Here is a 20,896-nt window from a genome sequence, read left to right as displayed (position 1 = left end):
TATATATATATATATATATATATATATATATATATATATATATATATATATATATATATATATATATATATATATATATATATAATGTGTGTGTGTGTGTTAAAGTGGAGCTTATTCTCTAGACTTTAGCTGATCCCCATCCTTGGGGAATTTCAATGTTCACTAACAGCTTTAGCTCTCCTCTCCCTTCACTGACTGAATGAATTATTAATTAATTAAGGAATTAAGCTTTGAAACTGTGGTGACGATGTAATGATGTTAGAGTTGGTGAGGGAAAAAGAACCCTGCCTAGATGTGCTCTCTATCCCTCACTAACTCTTCTCTACATCGACACCACAGTTTCAACGCCTTCTCCGTGACGTCACAACGCAAACAGTCGCAAATCGACTGAACAAGACAAACATATAGGTCTTGTTTTGCAACTGGTTTTTCCAGTTGCTAGCACCGACATTTAGGCGCAAACTCTACCGACTTACAATTTCAGTCGCAAACTGACACGTAAGAACTCGCCAGGTAGTCTAGGTAGGTAAAAGTTAAACTACAATAAACAACAACAACAACGACGACGACGACGACGACAAAAGTCAGTAAAGGAATGGGAGAATGAAAACCGTGGTACAGTGGAACCATGCGTGCTTTGGGGTCCGAGGGGTCTCCAAGCGCACGAGTTCGAATCCTGTCCACGGTCCGAGTGTAGGTTGGGCTTCCTCACTCGGGGCAACGGTTTCCTAGCGGGTGGGCTTTGAGATAGGAGGTACCCCAAAAAGTATCCCCTTTAGCCCATAAATTCCTGTGAAAAGCCCACATGGTATAGATAAAAAAATAAATAAATAAAAATGCTAAAGAAGTTCTGCAAAACGTTTCTCAAAATCCCCAGCTCCCCGCTCGCCCCTCCCCAGTGACCCACCGGTCTCTCCATTTCACTAGCAAACTCCTGGGCGATCAGCTGACGGATGTCAACATTGTGCTGCTGGTGGTAGGGCTGCTGTCGCTGGTGACTGGCTGTCTCTGGTCTTGCTTGGTGATTCGGGGACACTCCAGGTAACACTACACACGCTTTGACATCAGGGTGAAGTGTGAGGCAGCAGCCCGGCAAGACGTCCAGCTGACTGCAGCACGTCAAGCATGTCTTCAACGGAACCCAAACAGTAAGTTACAGTCATTCCTGTGCCATTCAGCGGCTTATACTAGTTCGCAGATATTCATAGATAGAGAAACAGTGGTGAGTAATGAGTAAGTCTGCATCTCAAAAGGCAGTATGAGGTGAGACAGACCCCCAACTCTCACTCTGGAGATCAGCCACCATCCGTAACTACAATTCATTTAGTATTATACATTCTTACTATTTGCAATGAACCACAAGGATATTTGCTTCAGGTATGGTTTGATACTGCCAAGCAAGAATAAGGGCAAGGCTGCTGAGCTGGGCACCAGGAAACTCAATCCTCTGCTGGACTCTGATGATGAGCTGGACCAAGATGAGGAGTCTCCCCTTAACTGGGTGGAGGCATCCCTCAAGGTAACCACATTGTAATCTGATTTCATCTTAATTCTCTGTATGAATAAATGGATTTATGAACAGATTTTTATAACCATTGTGTGCAGAAGAAATGCCTGGTGGCCACCCCTTGCTAGTTACAGTGACATAGGGGAGAATGGACATGCAAAGTGTGGGGCTTGCAAACTGCGGGCACATAAGTCCCTTGACAATTGAGTTACCATTGTGTGTTACAGTTATGTAAGGGATTTAGATGTGCACCTTATAAAGCAAATGGTAGTACAATTTATCATGGTCGTTTTTATTCAATAGATTTGAATAACAAAGAAGCAAGTGTGGAATGTAAAGTTGTCTTAACCATCAGGAACCAAACAGGTTCACAAGTAATGTTTTGGTATGCATATATATAGCACCACACAAGAAGAGATGCCAGCTAGTTATCTTAGTAAGGAACTGTAATGATTGTGGCAGCAAATGTTGGAGCATAAGAGTGTGAAACACTCATGACAGCACATATTCTACCATTGTCACATTTTACCTTGTGTTTTGCTTTTAGGACATCAAAGAAAGAATGTCTGCTACAAGTAAGCTCGTAAGCTGAAGTTGTCAAGAATCTCTAGATCACATACAAGGAACATAGGGGAAACTTGAAAATGAAGTGCTGCCATAACCAATGCAACAATTTCTGTATCACAGATTTCTATACTCCAATATTTCCAATTTTGAAAAGGAAATGCTGCCATAACCAATGCAACAATTCTGCATCATTCCTATACTCTAGTATTTCGAACCTTAATCTTACCTATGAAAGTATTTTATATATAAAGTTTTCATTTTACAATTTTAAATGTATTTTTCAGAAATCAGCAGGAAATTCTGGTCAGCAGAGCCTGCAGAAACGGTTGCTACGTGAAGCCCTTGAGGAAGACGAGTCTGTGTTCCAGTACGATGAGGTGTATGACAGCATGCAGGAGGCCAAGACAGCTCAGCAGGCAATGAAAGACCCTTCCGTGAAGAAGGTAAAGATCTGTCTTTTTTTTTTTTTTTTTTTTTTTTTTCTTATGAAAAAAATTATAGTTCAGTTTTCATTTAAATGTAATTTCATTCCTTCAGCCAGAACATACAGGTTGTTGAGTTTAAATGATGTGTATTTTCTGATATCTATTTTTGTTGACATTTCATGCTCAACAAATTTCCTCCATGAGAACAGGTACACCAAAAAGATCCTTATCCATGCAGATACATTCCTATTTTATTACTCTTTTCATCCTTTATCACTGATCTTTCATAATTGTTTTTCATAGTTTAGTATTCACTTTCAGTCTACTTTTCACTTTTTACTTCAGTCTCTTTTTCACACTTTTACTGTTTAGTTCTTCCTTTTACCTTTATATCTAAGCCACGTGAAATTAAGATATACAGCCTCAAGAGTTAATTATTTAACTAGTTGTTGCTTATGTTTTGGCAGCCTAAATACATCCAAAACCTCATCAAGCATGCTGAGAAGCGCAAGCTGGAAGGAGAACGTCGCAATGAGAGGAAAGTTCAAAAGGAACGAGAAGCAGAAGGGGAAGAATTTGCAGACAAGGAATCCTTTGTCACACCTTCCTATCTCAAGAAGATGGAGGAACTGAAGAAAGCTGAAGAAGAAGCTAAATTACAGGAAATGAAAGAAGGTAAGTGATATATAAAGAGTTAGTTTAGTTAGCAAACAGTGAAGTTGTCTTCATACTTAATGGGTCGTGGAGAGTGATTCAGGTAGAGGAGTATGGTACATAAGTTATTGAATGGATATGTGAAAGACAAAGTTAATTGATATAAGTGCATAAGCTGTGATGGTAACTAGTTAGGCATCAATATTATTATTTTCTTGATATTTTCTTTCATTGAGACAAAATGTAATGGCCACAAATTACTCCTCAGCAGTTAGACAATTAATTTGAGGATCTGTTGTGCATGTGCTCCAGGCCACGTTCCCCTTTAAGACAGATGGCCATCTACATGTATCTGTATTCGTTTACGTACTGTTCAGTATTCACGCTCATAATCCCATTTACAAACATTTCCTTGCATCTTAGCTCATGAATCCCTAGAAGAGAAAGGATTATCATTGTGGTAGAAGGGCACAGCCTGGCTCTGGATTATCATTGTGGTAGAAGGGCACAGCCTGGCTCTGTGTTTGCTGTTGGGTCATGAGAGACAGGGAGTTGTGAAGCCCTTCTATTTTTCAATTCCTACAATTAAGTTAAAAAGTGTGGTGTGGCATCTAAATGCAGGAAAATGCCTTCCTATGATTTAGATGAGAGCAGTGATCTTGTGTTTATAAATGTCAGAAAGTAAAAATTAAGTTATCTGATTAATTGCTTTTTACTTTCCAGAGCAAGTGGATGTTTTGAAGCATAAGAACTTTGGTGTGTTCTACAGTCACCTGTTCAAGCAGAGGATGGGTGAAATTTCAGTTAAGGAGGAACCTAAGGCTGATGACAATGAAGGAGACAACCCTAAAGACAGAAATCTAAGAAAGAAAGATGAGGGCAAGCGACAAAAGCATTATCGCACACAGCGTGACCTCAGTGAATCTCCAGAGCGACATGAGCAGGAAAAGACCCGTTCCTTGCGTCACAGCTCTCCTAGCAGCTCAGACTCTGACACGGCAAAGAAGGTAGAGACTTACCGTGACAGGAGGGAGCAGTACAATGCCATGGAGAGAAGCAGAGAGATTGATAGAGAAAAGAAACACCATAGGCATCAAACCTCTGAGAAGACTAGAGAAAGGAGAGGAAGATCTAGGGAAAGGCATTATGGAAGGGAGAGAACTCCAGAGCAAGAGAGGAGACACAGGTGGAAACACAGATCTCGTTCTTCTGAAAGAAAACAAAGACGCTCCAGATCTCGTAGTTCTGCTTCCCAGCGAGGGCCAGGGAGTGGTAAAGGGGACAGGAGGAGCCCTAGGAGGATTGCATCCACATCAAAGACTGACAGCCCAAGAAGACCAGTCAAGAAGGAAAGGCTGTCTTCAGATAGGGAGGAGAGTAAGGAATCAACCGAAAATAAAAATGACAAGAAAACCAAGGGTAACTCTACTGATGGAAAAACCAATGTTGATGGCATGAAGATTAAGAAAGAGAGTGAGCAGGAAGAAAAAGAGAAGAGGCAGGACAGAATACGAAAACTCTTTACCAAGAGAACAGTCGGAGAAAAGTTTGACCAAGCATTGGAACGATATTACCAGAGGAAAGCTGAGCGAGAAGCCCAAGGCTAAGAAAATGCATCCTGACTTAAGAGGACCAAGCCTAGATAGGCAAATGTGCACCCACACACACACACATACTGCTTAGAAATTTTAAATAGGTAAATTTTTGTAATGCCCATTTTATATATATATATATATATATATATATATATATATATATATATATATATATATATATATTATATTATATTATATTATATATATATATATATATATATATATATATATATATATATATATATATATATATATATATACTATCTGGAAATAAATATATAAAATTAGATCATCACCACAGTTCAAGAGCATGCCAGAAATATACCATGAAAAAAGCTAAGTACTATTTATGTAATGTATTTATTAAAATGCCACTCTGCTAATTAATTTCATTCTCTCTCTCTCTCTCTCCACATTTTTTAATGAGTGTGAGCTCTTTAAGCCTACTTACTTTGAATGTTGGCAACCTTGGCAGAGCTAATGCTAGAGTAACATTTTAAGGTGACTGCAATCCTCTCATGTTGAAGTGCTGCCTCTGCCACATGGGAAAGACCAAAACTATTGTCATTTGATTGAGTGTAAACCTTCCTAATTTATTTATTTTTTTTTCTAGCTTTAGAATTGCTTTTTACAGAAGCAAGAGCAACAGTATCCTTTCAAAATCCATATATTCTGGGCAAAAAAAATTATGATCAGGATGTGTTCATGTTTTGCCAAACCTTTAGCTTAGTCATGTTTGGTATACTTCTGAAAACCTTTCTGTAAAACTAAAACATACAAATACAAAAAACCACTTTATTTTTTGGTGTGCACTTTGCACCTTGGTAAATAATTTGTAAGAAATGGTTAAACAAAGACATATTTATATTCTTTCTTTTGCTCTTTCACCTCCCTACACAACTATAAATCAAGTTCATAATTTAGTGTCAAAACTTTTAAGGACATCATGTTCTGAACACTGACAGCAGCAGCCTGTTGACTTAGTAAGAAAAATAATTGATCTCAAATTTATGAAGTCAATAAAACAGGAAACTTAAAATAATAAGTAAATAGGAAATCACTGCCAGGTATGAAACTAAATAATACCATCTTAGTTTTGTTTGATCCATACTGCTGACATTCACTAGTGTATCTTGGTCTATGTGACAATAAAACTTGAGTTATATCTTCACTCTTATGTACAATGCAAAAAACAGTTGCAATCTTCTCTCAAATCCAGACCTTCCTGATACACCAATCTCTCACATAACTTGATTTCAAATTGTTGGATTAGGTCAGATGAAGGTTGTTTAATATTAACATCAGTTTTTTGGTAAAGATAATACAAAATAAGTACAAAATAAAATTATATATGCCTTAGGATAAATTGAAATACAAAACCTACATAATAGATATTCTCACTTGGAGGTGTCCTGCAGCCCCACAGGAGTCCACATATGGAACACTTGAATATGTACAGTTCTGGTGACTTATGGTAAAACAAGCAATCCTGAGGTGCTCTGAATGACAATAATGATGAATGAGTAGCATGAAAAAAAAAAAAAAAAAAAAAAAAAAGGCTGAAGATGTGGTCAGACAAAACTTTAGTATGAACTGAGGAGAGATTACAAAATCAAAATATGTACATTGAATTACTGGTTTTAAACTTAACATTTTAAGTGAAAAATTTAATTTGATGGAAGCATATGTTGGAGTAAAATTCAATAAATGGTTATCCACTGCATTAATATGATAACAAATCAATAAAAATATACAATAATGGCTAAAACTGGTGCACTCAGTTATTGTGTGCCTAGGAGAGGCAATTTATGTCCAAACACTTCAAATTCACCTCTGAATCATCAAATATGATGGAGAAATTAATACTTAAACCTAATTTAATACATGTGATAGTGTTTCAACATTATTACTACCACTTGTGGCTCTGCTTTCACATCTATTCATTATGTATTAATACTGTCGAGGAGACACTATGCACATGTTGCACACCTCCTTTCAGCCAGCCACTTCCTGTCATCTGATGAGCAGTGTTCAGTAACTCATGCACACTCAGTCATACAAGTGAGAATAAGATAAATTTGTCCTGATATTCAATGACTAATGCAAGACATAACATATGAATGATCACACCTGCATAAAAATGACAAAACTATCCACATGGTACTCCTGTGATGCAGCAGAACTGCCTTGCCCATAACACCCATATATTTGCCAGCAATCCCACATATCTAAGGCATGACATGTACTGCATGATGGTGTTAGCTAGCAGTCCTTGAATGGCAGTGTGATCCACTTCACACAAAGAGCTTCTTCCACATTTTTATAATTCTTGGATATATAGCATTCCCTGGCCTTGCATTGAACTGCCCTACAGATGAAAATGGTGATTGCAAGTGTCAATGCAGAATATGGACAGCCGCCACATGAACACATACTGTAGAGCTTCATCAACAAAGGCATTGTTGGCATGTTGTGAAGGAAAACCAAGCCAAAAAACAAATGCCAGTGAAGTGTTAAGTACACAGTACAGAGGCCTCTTGAATTCTGCATTTGTTTTTCTCTTCAGAACTGGAATGAGACTGATAAATCACTAAGTCACATACTTTGAGATGATTAAGTGTTCATTCTGGTATTTACACCAGCTAATTATTTTTTCTTTTTGCTCTCTTTTGTCTCAATATCACTTCACAGGTGAGCTACATACTATTGCATATATGCTACAATAGGTCATTTAATCTAAACAACGAGAAATCAATCAAATATAAAATAGCAGGTGAAGAAAACCTATCAGTAATTGATCATGTGATCTCTATGAATATGCATGCCAATGTGTATAAACAATTAAACATGGATGCTTGTGCAACTGGAATGAAGAATTGAGTATGAGAGTACAAAAAGAAGTTTGCTATTGTGTGCACTTTGCTCTTTCTTTACATGAATTTAATTTCTGTGAATTGATAAGGAAAAAATGCAATTACAGAAAAAATACAATTACAAAGCCTCATTAGTTTGTGTTTCAACCATTCATGGTTTAGATTAACTTACAAAGGCTACCACACAAACACCAACTTATTAAATAAAACTTCCTTAAATGTGTAGATGTATGATATGAAATAAATGTGCAAGGTTCGTAAAATTCAACCCCATTAAAACCAATGGTTTGGACAACTCAGAGACTGTCAAGCCAAACATTGACAAACAATACAACCTCCTGCTGCTGGCCAAACAGTCCCTGCTGGTGGAGCAGGATGGGTGTGTCCTGCTCCACCACCAGTGACTACTTGGTTCAGATTCTTTGGTAGTGATAAGGAGTCCATCTCAGCTTGTTTCATGTGACACATTCTGCCTCTTGCCATCACCACTCGATTGTTTGTTAATATTGATGTGAAATGGAATTTGTACTGTTACTGTCCTTTTGCTGAATTTATTCTTGGTTTACATATATAGTATATTTTAGCTTGCTTGTTTATTAGTGACATGTTTCACCAGCTGATATATTTCATATAATTGTCTATAAACATCAGAGACAGGTCTGTTCGTGGGGAACCTCAGCTTCAGTAGAAACAGAATAACTAGCGTTGACACAAACATCTTTATTTTCTACCATTTTCTTCCTTATATATCAGATGTTTCGACATCTCAGTATGTCATCATCAGTGGTCTAAAAATAATAAAAATACATTAGAATTCTAAAAGACACAATAAAAAAATTATACATAAAATATTTTTAGGTCATTCACTGCCTTGCTTTCAACCCTTGCTGTGCTGTGCTGTGTTTATTTATTTATTTATTTTTTGTTTACTTGTCATCGTTTCCCCTCACCTTTCCCCTCTTACCTCTTCTATTTCATGTATAATTTTTTTATAATTTTATATATAATTTTTTTATTGTGTCTTTTAGAATTCTAATGTATTTTTATTATTTTTAGACCACTGATGATGACATACTGAGATGTCGAAACATCTGATATATAAGCAAGAAAATGGTTAGAAAATAAAGATGTTTGTGTCAACGCTAGTTATTCTGTTTCTACATTGTCTATAAATTCTAGTGGTGAGCAGTGACTTACACATATTCATGGAACAGAAGCACAAGCATGACATCACTCCATGTAGGAATGTACTATTCAAATTATGCAGAACTCACTTTAAACCACTGATGAACCTAACCCAACATAAATTATCATGTGAGTGTATATAAAACAAAATGAGTGTTTTTGGATAAAAAGGCAAGGACTCTTTTGCAGCAGCCATTCCTGTGGGATCACATCAAAAGGGGCAAGGTATTAGAAAAATAAGGTAGAAAGGAATTATCTACTCTAATATTTGTTCCACGATCATTGAAGCAAGTGTCATCTGGATGCATTCAGCTTTGACGCATCTGTGAAGTGCACCTGCCACCTCAAGGTATCTATGCTGCATGAAATGCATTTAAAGGAACATAACAGACTACACTGGTCACAGAATTTGTCTGCCTCCAGAGCAAGAAGGACACAGCCCAGGGGCATACTGGCATACCTGATGCATAATGCCTATTGAAACACATGACATTGGTAAATCATGAACCCAGGGAAGTGTGGCACACAGGAAATCACTCCATTGGTTTCTTAACATGGTTTCCTCTCACTTTCCACCTACACTTGTAGCAAAGTGTACGCAAGAAATGTTTTACCAAATGGAATGATTTTCTCTACAACTTTTATCTGTTACCTTGAGGTCATGTCTTCATTAACTCCCACCACAAAAATATCTCCATCTTTGCTTCTCCAGATCAATACTGCTTTCCTAAAAATGCTTTTCAATCTCTAGCCTCAGACAGTAATGTATTAACTCTTTTCACACCATCTGATTAAATTTATAATATTTACATTACCACATTTTTTTCTTCTTTGCAATGCGCCACACAATTTCAACACAATGTTTCTACTGTTCAAACCTTTCATGATCTAAGTCCAAGACTCTCATTGACTGTAGTCTTTTAAGCTGTCACTCCTGCTTCCTGAATGTGATCCAGCAGAGGTTCCTAAAGTTCATCTCTCATGTATTCAAAACCATCAATAATACTATGCCGTACTGCCTTACTCATTATGTACAAAAATAACTTCTATTGTGTATATGCCATGAATCTATGAGTGGAGTTATGAAAATTAAGAATAACAAAACACTGACAAATTCTGAGCCAGAGACAGCAGCAGCAGACACACTTTTATTTGGTCAACTTCTAAAATTTGGTCAGGATTTATGAAAATGTGTTTTTGTCGTGCATCCATCTCAAGCTGGACTGTCAGACCTGAGTCTCCTCACCAGCACTTACAAGTGTCACAAAGCTGACTTTAGCACAAGTTAACACACACAAAAGAGAGAGAGAGAGAGAGAGAGAGAGAGAGAGAGAGAGAGAGAGAGAGAGAGAGAGAGAGAGAGAGAGAGAGAGAGAGAGAGAGAGAGAGAGAGAGAGAGAGAGAAATTCTGAGCATAATGTGTCATACTTAAAAAATGATCAAAATAGGACACATTATTAAGAACATCTGCTTTGGTAATGAAAGAAACAAAGATTCCAAATGAAAGGTTTTGCAAGTTTCAGTTGATGAATTGTTTTGCACTATAGATCACTTCCTCCCAAGCTTTAGTACATCCACAAGAGCAGCATTGTGCATATCACTTATCATGAAGATGGGAGACACACTGCACAAGACACCACCTTTATTGATGTGACAGGTGCTGGGAGTCTGCTTTGCTGGGGAAGTGACCTATGGAAGAGGCTGGAGGTACACTTCAGTTGCATTCATGGACTTCAAAACAAATAAAAGTACAAGGTAGCTCAAATGAAGCTCAGGCTTATGAATGACAATAGTGAAGCTCCCATTGCTGATAAACCTATGGCAAATATTTCTTATAGCAATCCATGCAAACAGATGATCAGATAATGGAGGGAAAACAAATTGGAGTGTAACTTTCCTGCCTTGTTAGGGAAAGATGTCCTATCACAATCACCAGCTCCATCGCTTACAAGAAATAAAAGTCAATCATAAACTATCAGGAAATGAAATACACCTAACCAGTCACTCACCCAAAGAAAACCTTAGTCAAATAGGAAGCAAATGTTGAGTGTTGAATATCATACTTATCTTCTATGCCACTGTATTCTACACACTAATTTAATGTATCAAATATTTTCTGTAATCCACATAACATAGCATCATGATATTTATTGTACTGTGTGAAGGCTGGAACCATCAGAAACAAAAGGATTTCAGTTTCTTTGTGAGGCGGATACTGAATTTGAGAGGATATCTCTGTATGTCCATGAGAAAGTCATACTGAGACAAGCAAGTGACTCTCATGTATGCTGATGAAATCTTCAGTGACTGCTACATTATATCAGTGTGCGACAATTAACAATTTGGTGTTCATCTTCTTCCTCCATCATCACTCCACTTGTGTGGTGCCACCTAATGCAGTGAGGCAATACTTCAACAAATGTTTGTACCACAACCACACTTTTCAGCTCTTCTCAAGACTTCCCATGAGCAAGACATAAATCTTGTGCTGCCTCACTTTCTCACTTGCTGCATTCCATCTTACAAAACACTGAAACTGTGTATATTAAAACCAATTCATTCACATTAGAATTTTATGATTAAGAACAATTTAATTATAGGCTTACTAAAACCACTTTTGGAACTGTTTCTGTAAGGAGTCCCACAGATGGGATGTGTCACTTGTCACTTCACTGGCAAATCTTTCCTTGTGGGAGACCAAGAGGACAGTTACACACCAGTTTCTGTGAGGTGCACTGCCTTTGTAATGGGCAACGCTTAGTCCTGTGTGCACTTCCCTGCCACTCATCACGTAGCAGTGGCAGGCGCACTTGTAGTCTGTTGATTTTTTTTCAAGCGTTCAATCTCATCTTGGTGGAGCCTGTCTACCTTGATCCACGTTGTACACATCGACCGGAACAGCTGAGGGTAGAGCAGGAAGGTCAAGTCATGTATGAGGCATTGTTTCACTCAGTCTACATATTCTATTCATACACTAAGATATAAAGAAATACTTCAAAGATGATGCAACACTGCAAAAGCAAAGCCTCTTAAAACTTTATAACAAAAATTTAACATTTCAACAATAATACACACACACACACACACACACACACACACACACACACACACACACACACACACACACAGACCGAAGAGGAAATAGATCTGGGAGTGATTGTACAGGAATATCTGAACCCCGAAAAACACACAAGTAAGATATTTGGATTCGCATATAATATGCTGACTAATATTAGAGTGGCATTTCAATTCATGGACAAAGATATGATGAAAAAAATTATCACAAGCATGATACGTCCAAAGCTAGAATATGCAGCAGTCATCAGTCATGTGGTCGCCATGCTCTAAAACAGATATACGAAGATTAGAACAGATCCAGAAGATAGCTAAAAAGATGGTGCCTGCTACGGACCTAACATCTGAGGAAAGGTTGAAGGAAATGGGACTGCCAATCTTACAAGATAGAAGAGAACGAAGAGACATAATAACAATGTAAAAAATAGTAAATGTCATTTAAAAACAGACAAGGAAGACCTGGTGCTGGTGACAGAAGAAGATGGAAGGACAAGAGGCCATATAAAGATTAGGATGACTCAGTGTGTGAAGGATATTGGAAAATACAGTTTTCCACATAAAATGGAGGAAAAGTGGAATGCATTGAGTGACAATGTTGTTACAGCACGTAATGTGCAAAACTTTAAAGAAAAATTGTATAAATGGAGACATGGAGACAGGACACTATAAGCACTGCTTGAACCCTGTACAATACAACTAGGTAAATATAAATATTAGGGTGATCAGAAGCTGGATAGTTGAGAAAAAATTTAGGGGGGATTCCCAAAAAATTGTCATTCCAGTGCACTTGATGTGGTTGGTGCTGAGGATTGCAGCAGCCAGAGAGAGAAACCAAAGATATTGTTTACACAACCTTTAAATATACATGAAATCATCACAATTTGGCACAAAGTACAAGTACCATACTTGACTTATTTTTATGTAAGAGAGAAAGACTGACTAAGGGAAAAAAAAAAAAGGCTCACTCAGTCACCAGTCTCCATATGGTGCCGAAAGAGTTACCTAAAAGAAGAGGATAAATGACTTGAAACCTCCTCCTTAAATCAAGTCAAGTCATAGGAAGTTGGACATACAGACACAGGCAGGGAGTTCCAAAGTTTACCATACAAAGGTATGAATGACAGAGAGTACTGGTTAACTCTTGCATTAGAGAGTTGGACAGATTAGTGGGTGAGAGGAAAAAGAAAGCCTTGTGCAGCGATGCCACAGGAGGATGGGAGGCCTCAGCATGCAGTTAGCAAGATCAGAAGAGCATGAAAATAGCAGTAGAAGATAGCAAGAGATGCAATATTCTGGCAGTGAGAAGGTGGCTGAAGGCAATCAGTCAGAGGAGGGGAGTTATGACAAAAAGCTCTTGATTCCACCCTATCTAATAGATGAACTGTGTGAGTGGAATCCCCCATACATGCGAGGAGTACTCCATATATGGATGGATGAGGTCTTGTACAGAGTTAGCAGTTACAGGAGGGTTAATGTTATAAGATGATGAGAAAAACTTCCACAGATGCCTCAGAATGCCTAATTTCATAAAGGCTGTTTTCGCAAGAGATTCCAGTTCAGGCTATGAGTAAAGGACAGGCCAAGGATATTCAGTGTAGAAGAGGGGGACAGTTGATAGAGTAATTGAAGAAGAGAGGATAGTTGTCTGGAAGGTTTTGTGGAGTTGAGATGGAGGAATTGAGTTTTTGAGGCATTGAACACTAAGTTTTCTCTGCTCCAGTCGTATATATTACAAAGATCTGAAATCAGGCGTTCTGAGGCATCCCTGCGTGAACTTTTCATTTCTTGAAGGGTTAGGTATCTCTGAAAAGACATGGAAAGGTGTAAGAGTGGATAGGGCAAGAAGTTTGGCTAAGATCATAATGAATAATAGAAAGAGAGTGGGTGACAGGACAGAACCCTGAGGAACACCACAGTTAATATGTTTATTATAAGACACACCTCAGATTGGGGAAGCATATTATATATATATACATACATATATATATATATATATATATATATATATATATATATATATATATATATATATATATATATATATATATATAAAGTGTTAAAAGCTTTGAATATGAAGAGAATGGTTTCTACTGACCAAAGAGGAACTGTTTTCCTCATCCTTAAAGCCAATGACAAGTGAAGAGCCTCACCTTAGTGATCCAGTGGTCATTAGCAAGCAGGTCTTGCAGGATGGCTGTGGTGGCCTTCTTGGAGTCAGCCACTCTCATGTTGGTCACCTCTGATTTACACTCTGAATAGTAATTATACTTCTGGTGTGCCACCTTGTTGTAGAGTTGTGAGATGTTGGAGCAGCTATCACACACATTAAAGTTCTGAAAATAATTCCAATTTTCAATGACAAAATTAGGAAGATAATAGTTGAGAGAGAGAGAGAGAGAGAGAGAAAAAAAAAAAAAAAAAAAAATCCTTGCCAAGCAATGGACTCCCATAATGACAATGGGCATGAGAGACACGCAGCAAGGAGTAAAGTCGTATGCAAGACATATGTTCATCATGAAGTCAAAGCATGTGTTTCAGTGGAAGCTACTAAACTGAAAAAAGACAGTGTTTTCAGGGCTTCAAAGGCAACCTGAAAAGAAAGTCATATCTGTGAATGAAACAAATAAGCAAACTGTCACTAATATTAAATAAAACATATCACATACAATCCATCCTACTTCTCCAAAGACACTGGAGAGAGAGAGAGAGAGAGAGAGAGAGAGAGAGAGAGAGAGAGAGAGAGAGAGAGAGAGAGAGAGAGAGAGAGAGAGAGAGAGAGAGAGAGAGAGAGAGAGAGAGAGAGAGAGAGAGAGAGAGAGAGAGAGAGAGAGAGAGAGAGAGAGAGAGAGAGAGAGAGAGAGAGAGAGAGAGAGAGAGAGAGAGAGAGAGAGAGAGAGAGAGAGAGAGAGAGAGAGAGAGAGAGAGAGAGAGAGAGAGAGAGAGAGAGAGAGAGAGAGAGAGAGAGAGAGAGAGAGAGAGAGAGAGAGAGAGAGAGAGAGAGAGAGAGAGAGAGAGAGAGAGAGAGAGAGAGAGAGAGAGAGAGAGAGAGAGAGAGAGAGAGAGAGAGAGAGAGAGAGAGAGAGAGAGAGAGAGAGAGAGAGAGAGAGAGAGAGAGAGAGAGAGAGAGAGAGAGAGAGAGAGAGAGAGAGAGAGAGAGAGAGAGAGAGAGAGAGAGAGAATATGCCTCTGAGCTTGTTATACCCCCACCACTTCTCAGCTCCTGTACAGTGCCAAGGGCCATTTTCTATTGCCCGGAGTGAGGAGGTTAAACAATCTGGAGTCTACTGGTCTACTGGTATCTCTGGTGAGTTAGTGGATGTTCTAATTGGAATATGCAAAGGTAAAGGACAAACTATCACAATGAGGTCTGAAAATCCAACTGGCATTGTGAATTAGTCCATCAACCAAACTATTCTCCAGAAGAATTGATGGAGGTACAACCTGGGTAGGGTGGCTTACCTTGATATCACTCTCTGAGGGCAATGCCTCCCTGGAGCACAGTGTCTGTTGGTTGTAAAGTTGCCCATACATTTGGAGGAGCTTGACAGGTTTGTTCTTTGAGCATGCTGTACACAAGTCATCAGTCATAGTGTGCCCGACCATCACATTAACATTTGGCCATGTGTCTAATGAATCCTGAAGAGAGTATTATAAAATGGGTTAGAATTAAAGTATAATTCATCCATTCACTTCTACTTATGTACCTATATGTGGTAACCACATTTAGTCTGGTCATCATAGGGCAGCATCACACTAGCACTTTTTCCGTTGTTGTCGAAGATTTCCATCGTTTTTTTATGGTTTCGTCAACTCTTTTCATCGTCTTGAGTCAGACAATACACAATGTTTTCTTCTAGTGTCAAGTTTTAGTCAAATTAAGATCTATGGTTTCTAATCAAAGCTTTTATAATAAAATTTATTTTCTTAATTGGAATGATGCTATAATCTCAACTTATAGAATCTTGATAAGTAGATGTAAATAAATTAGTATATACAGTGGAGACTCGATACTCAAATGTCTAAATACTCGAACACAAAAGCTCAATTTAATACTAAAAAAAATACCTGATAGTCAAACATCCACACATGTGGTTGTAAACAAAGGCTCCCTGGTGTCCCCCTTCCCCCTCCACCAGTTGTGACTTGTGCTGCCATGGTCATCAGAATAACATTCTCCTGCATTCTATCTGTAGTTTTTCATTTATAAACTTACATTAACACCAAAGGCTTATTAGTGGTGAAAATATCCGGTAATCAAACGGCTGCACATTTGGTCGTATACAAAGCTGTCATCTCCCTTCGCAGCCGCCACTGTACCGTTCTGATGTCGTATTACTGGTAATACCAGTAATATTGGTATTACCATATCAGTATACCGGATGTGGGTGCGCATCCCTAGTTCTGCTGCAGTCTTGAAAAAACAACATTCTTCTGCATTCTGTCAGCAGTTTTTCATTTAGATACTTACAACAGCACCAAAGAGGCTTAATAGTGATGAAATTAAGGAATCTGGTGAGAGTGCAAGTGTTAATGAGCCACAGCACTCCATTAGTGGATTCATTGGAATCACACAAGGAGAAAAGTTACAATGATGTAGTCATGGATGATGACTCATCCTCCAGCAACCTCCCTCCTCCTCCCCACCCTTCTCCCCCTCCTCTTCTAAGTTATCCATCACCAAACTTCACTTAAAGTATGTACAAATAAAAAATTGTAAAAAAAAAATACATTGAGATTTTTATAAACTTGAGGTTTTGCTAAGATTAGAACAAATTACCTGATTTATAGGTATCGAGTTAAACTTTTTAATACTCGAACAGCCATTTGGAATTAATTAAGTTCGAGTATTGAGTCTCCACTGTATGTATTTTTTGTTTTAGCCTTGCTGTGAAAAGTGGTTCAGTTGTTTGTTTACATTTCTCTGGGACTGTAATGCTCCAAGGCAGAACTTCCAAGTAGCAACTGGCCACGATGAGCAGCTCTGTTGTTTATGAATGGACAAAGCTGTCTGAAGACACTCTCATAGAGGGTATTTAAGGGCAAAAATATCAATGAAAAAAAATAGCAAGGGCTTGCCATGTTTGTTTACAGTTGACAAATGTAACAAAGGTGGAAGCAAACTTGCGTGTGACAATGAGCGCTGACAAAAATTGACAGAAAAAGTTGATGGAAAAGTGGTAGTGTGATGCCACCTTTACTGTCTTACAATAATGGGACAGAATGAAATGACAGGATCAGTAGCAAAACTGATACTGTGGTTGTAAGATGAAAACACTTCATTAAAATTTTACAAGGGAGTGTCTTCCTCTTATTAAATGATAAGACAGCATACAGCAGTTAAATATTTACCTTGAACTGAGTGTTCCACTGAATAATCTCAAGGACCTTCTTTTTTCTCTGTTCTGCTAATTCATCAATCACCTTCACTCTTTCCACAAAGTATTCATCTGAAAGAGAAATCACTATCAGTCACAAAGGCAAAAGCTATCATAAATCACTGGCAGATAGAAGAGAGATCATGGTGATAAGACAAAGAGAGAGCTGATTAAAGATTTCATATCTCTGTAAATTTTCACATTAGTCTGTAGCCATCCCCAGTTTGGGCCATTCCATAGTCAGGTCCCATCACCCAGGCAGGGAAAGTCAGCTACCAGTAACATTAACTTTAGGAGGTTTTCAAGTAGTACACTGAAACCCAGCCATTCATACATCTTGCTAATCGTACAACTCAATATTCCAACTTTTTAACGCAAAATTTAACTTGTCACTTACATGTTTGTCCTACAATTCATATGGTGTCACCTTGGTACTCAACATGACTATGTCCACAGAATAAAAAACTAACTAAAAGCTTGAAGAAAGAAAAATTTGCAGCAGAGTGTATATGCAAGTGAATATTCCAAAGTAATTTATTCCTATGTTTTTAATAACCATCTACGATTCTCTTCTACTGAAGAGATTTCCATAACATTTTCTTAGTTTTGAATGAGCAAAAAATAAACCATCTGTGAAATGAAACAAATGAATGAATGAATAATAGAAAACAAAGTACATGAAAGAGAGAGAAAAAAATTATGAATAAATAAAATAAAATAGAATAAAAAATAATAAAAAATCCATCTGTGCTCAATACCAATGTGAACAAAACCATGTGAGGCCATCTTACCATTCTCTTCATAGATTTCCACAAGAAAGTTGTTGTCCAAGGCTTGAGAGATGAGTGTCTGCAGGTAGATCTCAAAGCTTGTCATATGTGATCGCAGCTCCTCCGAGATTCTGGGCCAAATCAAAGACAGATGTTATCCACACAAGTGCCATTATCAAAATATGTAACAAGCACCACCACCACCACCCTTACTGTTCATCTGCCATTTATTCCTATGCATTCTGTATTATACATAATTTTACTGAGAATAACTTCAATTTCATGAGTTGAGAAAACTTAGAAAACTTACTCAATGTCCATTTGCTGAGTCTTCATGTTTGACCAGGTCCTGAAATAGGTACATAATTATATCACTCACTCCCCTTACTTCACAAGACACAATATAAAGTGGCTGTTACATACTGCACCTATAAAATCATATCATCACTGATAGCAGAATGATTCACTTTCCAAATTAAATCTATGTCCTAATTTTCAATATAAATGATATCTAAAAATTAATAAATTTAATCAAGGGACAAAAACCATAATGCAAAGCAGAATATATGAAAGATAAACTTACTGCTTGCTGGCATCATCCTTGGAGGACTCTGACTCTTCCTCCTCCCCCTCAGGCTTAAAACCCAACATCTGCACTACAGTGTCATAGCGTGACTGGAACACGAAGGTCACATTGACCCCCAGGTAGAGAGCCTTGGCCTGTGACGTCCACCCAGAGTACTGGAATAAGCAAAACAAAGACAGTGTAAGAAAATTTGCTTTGTGATCTGAAATCTTACAGCTTATCCTAATAAAATCACTAAATTTGTCAATTTACATTAGTGAATAATCAATAAATGTTGCTTCTAAACATACAATGATTATAAATCATATACATCTCATTGGCTGCTTCATTATAAACTTAAAATATGTACATTAGAAAGAAAAAAAAAAAAAAAAAAAAAAAAAAAAAAAAAAAATTCATCTGAAAAGGGGACAAACAAGATCATTTGCAGCCATCATACCATCACTATAAATACTAAGGTTGACTCATGTTTGGGACCAAAAACCTTAACAGTACACTCAACCCTCCGCTATCACGCATAATTGGTGCAGCTATCACTGCGCAATAGCCAAACTGAAGAACCTATGGCAATAATTCAAACTGACACTAGGACCTCTAAGCTATAATTTTTGTCTCTTTTGCCTTGTTTTTATACCATTTAGCATAAAAATGAAGAAATAAAACAGTACAAAAACTTAATCAAGAATCACAATAACAGCATACAGTTTATAGCATTTTATTTACCTCTTTACGGACGATTAGGAGCTAAGGTGGATGAGTAGATTCCGAGGCTTGGGTGGAGTTTTAGTCTCCATCCCGAAGAGCCTGTAACTTATCTAGGATTTCATCATCTATAGCATCAGAGAAGCCCTCAAAGTCACATGTATGATCTAAGTCAGAGGGTCGGGGTTGGTTGGAGGGTCCTGGTCTTGGTTCACCATCTGGTTGCCAAGCCTGACTGCGACGCTGTAAGAACTCTTTGATCTGACGGTGACGGAGAGAGTTGATGTGGTCATGATATTCATCTTCATAACTTGCCAGTGCCCTACTAATTAAGGAGCACTTTTCCTTACTGTTGGCACTCAGATCTTGTTCGATGAGGTGGCGTAGCCTGAAACCCAATTCTATCACAGTCTTGATGTCAGCGACAGAAAGACCACCTTGCATCACATTTTCACTTTCCTCCTCTGTGCTTTCCTCTTCCTGTGCCACTTCAGACTCGTCAACAATATCTTCAGTAGTTGGTGCAAGAGGCCAAATCATTTCCATGATGTCCTGACCAGTCACGTCAGCAAATCCAGCTCCAGGGATTTGCCGTGCCTCTGCTGCTGCTGTTTCTGCCTCTGCCTCAACTGTCTGTGGGTTATCAAGTACAGCCACCTGGCGGTCCTTAGGCAATCCTAAAATGTTACGCCAAGCATGGTTGATAGTGGCAGGGGTAACACTGTTCCAACAGTCTATTATTAAGTCAATTGCTTGTTTAACACTGTAGGATTTCCAATAGTGAATCAATCGCTGTTCTGGCTTAGTATCCCATTGCACCACATCCTCATCCTCACACTCACTGTCCACTAACTGTTGTATGAGTGCAGGATCATCTGCTGCCAGCCGCATCATCCTGAACTGCCGACTCAAGTATGCCGCCTTCACAATGGGTATCACTTCCTGGTTCAGTGGCTGGATTAATGCTGTAGTGTTAGATGGCAAAAACTCTACTTCAACATCAGGATGGTCAGTCCGAAGAAGTGGAGAATGATCTAGGGCATTATCAAGGAGGAGTAGAACGTTAAACCTGATGTTATTTGCTCGGCAAAACTCCTCAGCCTCGGGGACGAATGCCTCTTTGAACCAATCAAGAGAGAGTTTTGATGACATGTACCCTTTCCTTGAGTTAAACCAGTGCACATTCAACCTTTTCATGTTGCATCCTCTATAGGCCCTGGGTTGTTTTGCTCGATGCACAACTGTTGGCTTCATGCGGCAGGTTCCCGATGCATTCATTGCGAATAGCAGAGTAAAGCGTTCTTTTATTGCCTTCCTTCCACAAATCTTGGCTGACTTATTCGTGATGAAAGTTTTTTTTGGCATTGTCTTCCAGTAAAAGTTGGTCTCATACATGTTGAATATTTGATCAGGAGTGTACTGGCCTTCCTCGATAATGTTTTTCAAGAACTCAGGGTATGCACAGGCTGCAGAATTTTCACCACTTGCCACCTCACCAGTTATCTTAATGCTTTTCAATTTGTGACGTGACATGAACTTATCTACCCATCCTTTTGATGCAAGAAATAATGGAGGGTGTTGC

At 38.2% G+C, this 20,896-nt stretch overlaps 2 protein-coding genes across 13 annotated transcripts in view; one reads left to right on the top strand and one right to left on the bottom strand.

Moving 5' to 3' along the window:
- The first annotated feature begins 878 nt into the window (after positions 1-878).
- LOC123507128 (nuclear speckle splicing regulatory protein 1-like) lies at positions 879-4,888 on the top strand. The gene is made up of 5 exons (XM_045259735.1): positions 879-1,148; positions 1,378-1,519; positions 2,359-2,517; positions 2,967-3,174; positions 3,877-4,888. Exons 1-5 carry the CDS (start codon positions 1,126-1,128, stop codon positions 4,758-4,760), a joined length of 1,416 nt encoding a protein of 471 aa, XP_045115670.1. The 5' UTR covers positions 879-1,125; the 3' UTR covers positions 4,761-4,888.
- Positions 4,889-5,529: 641 nt separating this feature from the next.
- Positions 5,530-20,896, bottom strand: part of LOC123506987 (glutamine and serine-rich protein 1-like) — a 37,134-nt gene continuing 21,767 nt past the window's right edge. For all 12 annotated transcript variants that reach the window (XM_045259458.1, XM_045259461.1, XM_045259459.1 and 9 more), the window contains exons 9-15: positions 18,610-18,767; positions 18,337-18,375; positions 18,048-18,157; positions 17,231-17,328; positions 15,341-15,517; positions 14,032-14,214; positions 5,530-11,707 (exon numbers count right to left, since the gene is read on the bottom strand). In XM_045259458.1, the coding sequence (XP_045115393.1) occupies positions 11,594-11,707; positions 14,032-14,214; positions 15,341-15,517; positions 17,231-17,328; positions 18,048-18,157; positions 18,337-18,375; positions 18,610-18,767 (879 nt within the window). In that variant the 3' untranslated portion in view covers positions 5,530-11,593. The remainder of the gene's footprint in view (positions 11,708-14,031; positions 14,215-15,340; positions 15,518-17,230; positions 17,329-18,047; positions 18,158-18,336; positions 18,376-18,609; positions 18,768-20,896) is intronic.

This window comes from Portunus trituberculatus, chromosome 21 (genome assembly GCF_017591435.1).
Source record: "Portunus trituberculatus isolate SZX2019 chromosome 21, ASM1759143v1, whole genome shotgun sequence".
NCBI classification, from domain to species: domain Eukaryota; kingdom Metazoa; phylum Arthropoda; class Malacostraca; order Decapoda; family Portunidae; genus Portunus; species Portunus trituberculatus.
Note: the sequence above shows the minus strand (reverse complement) of the source record. Positions and strands in the feature narration are given on the sequence as shown.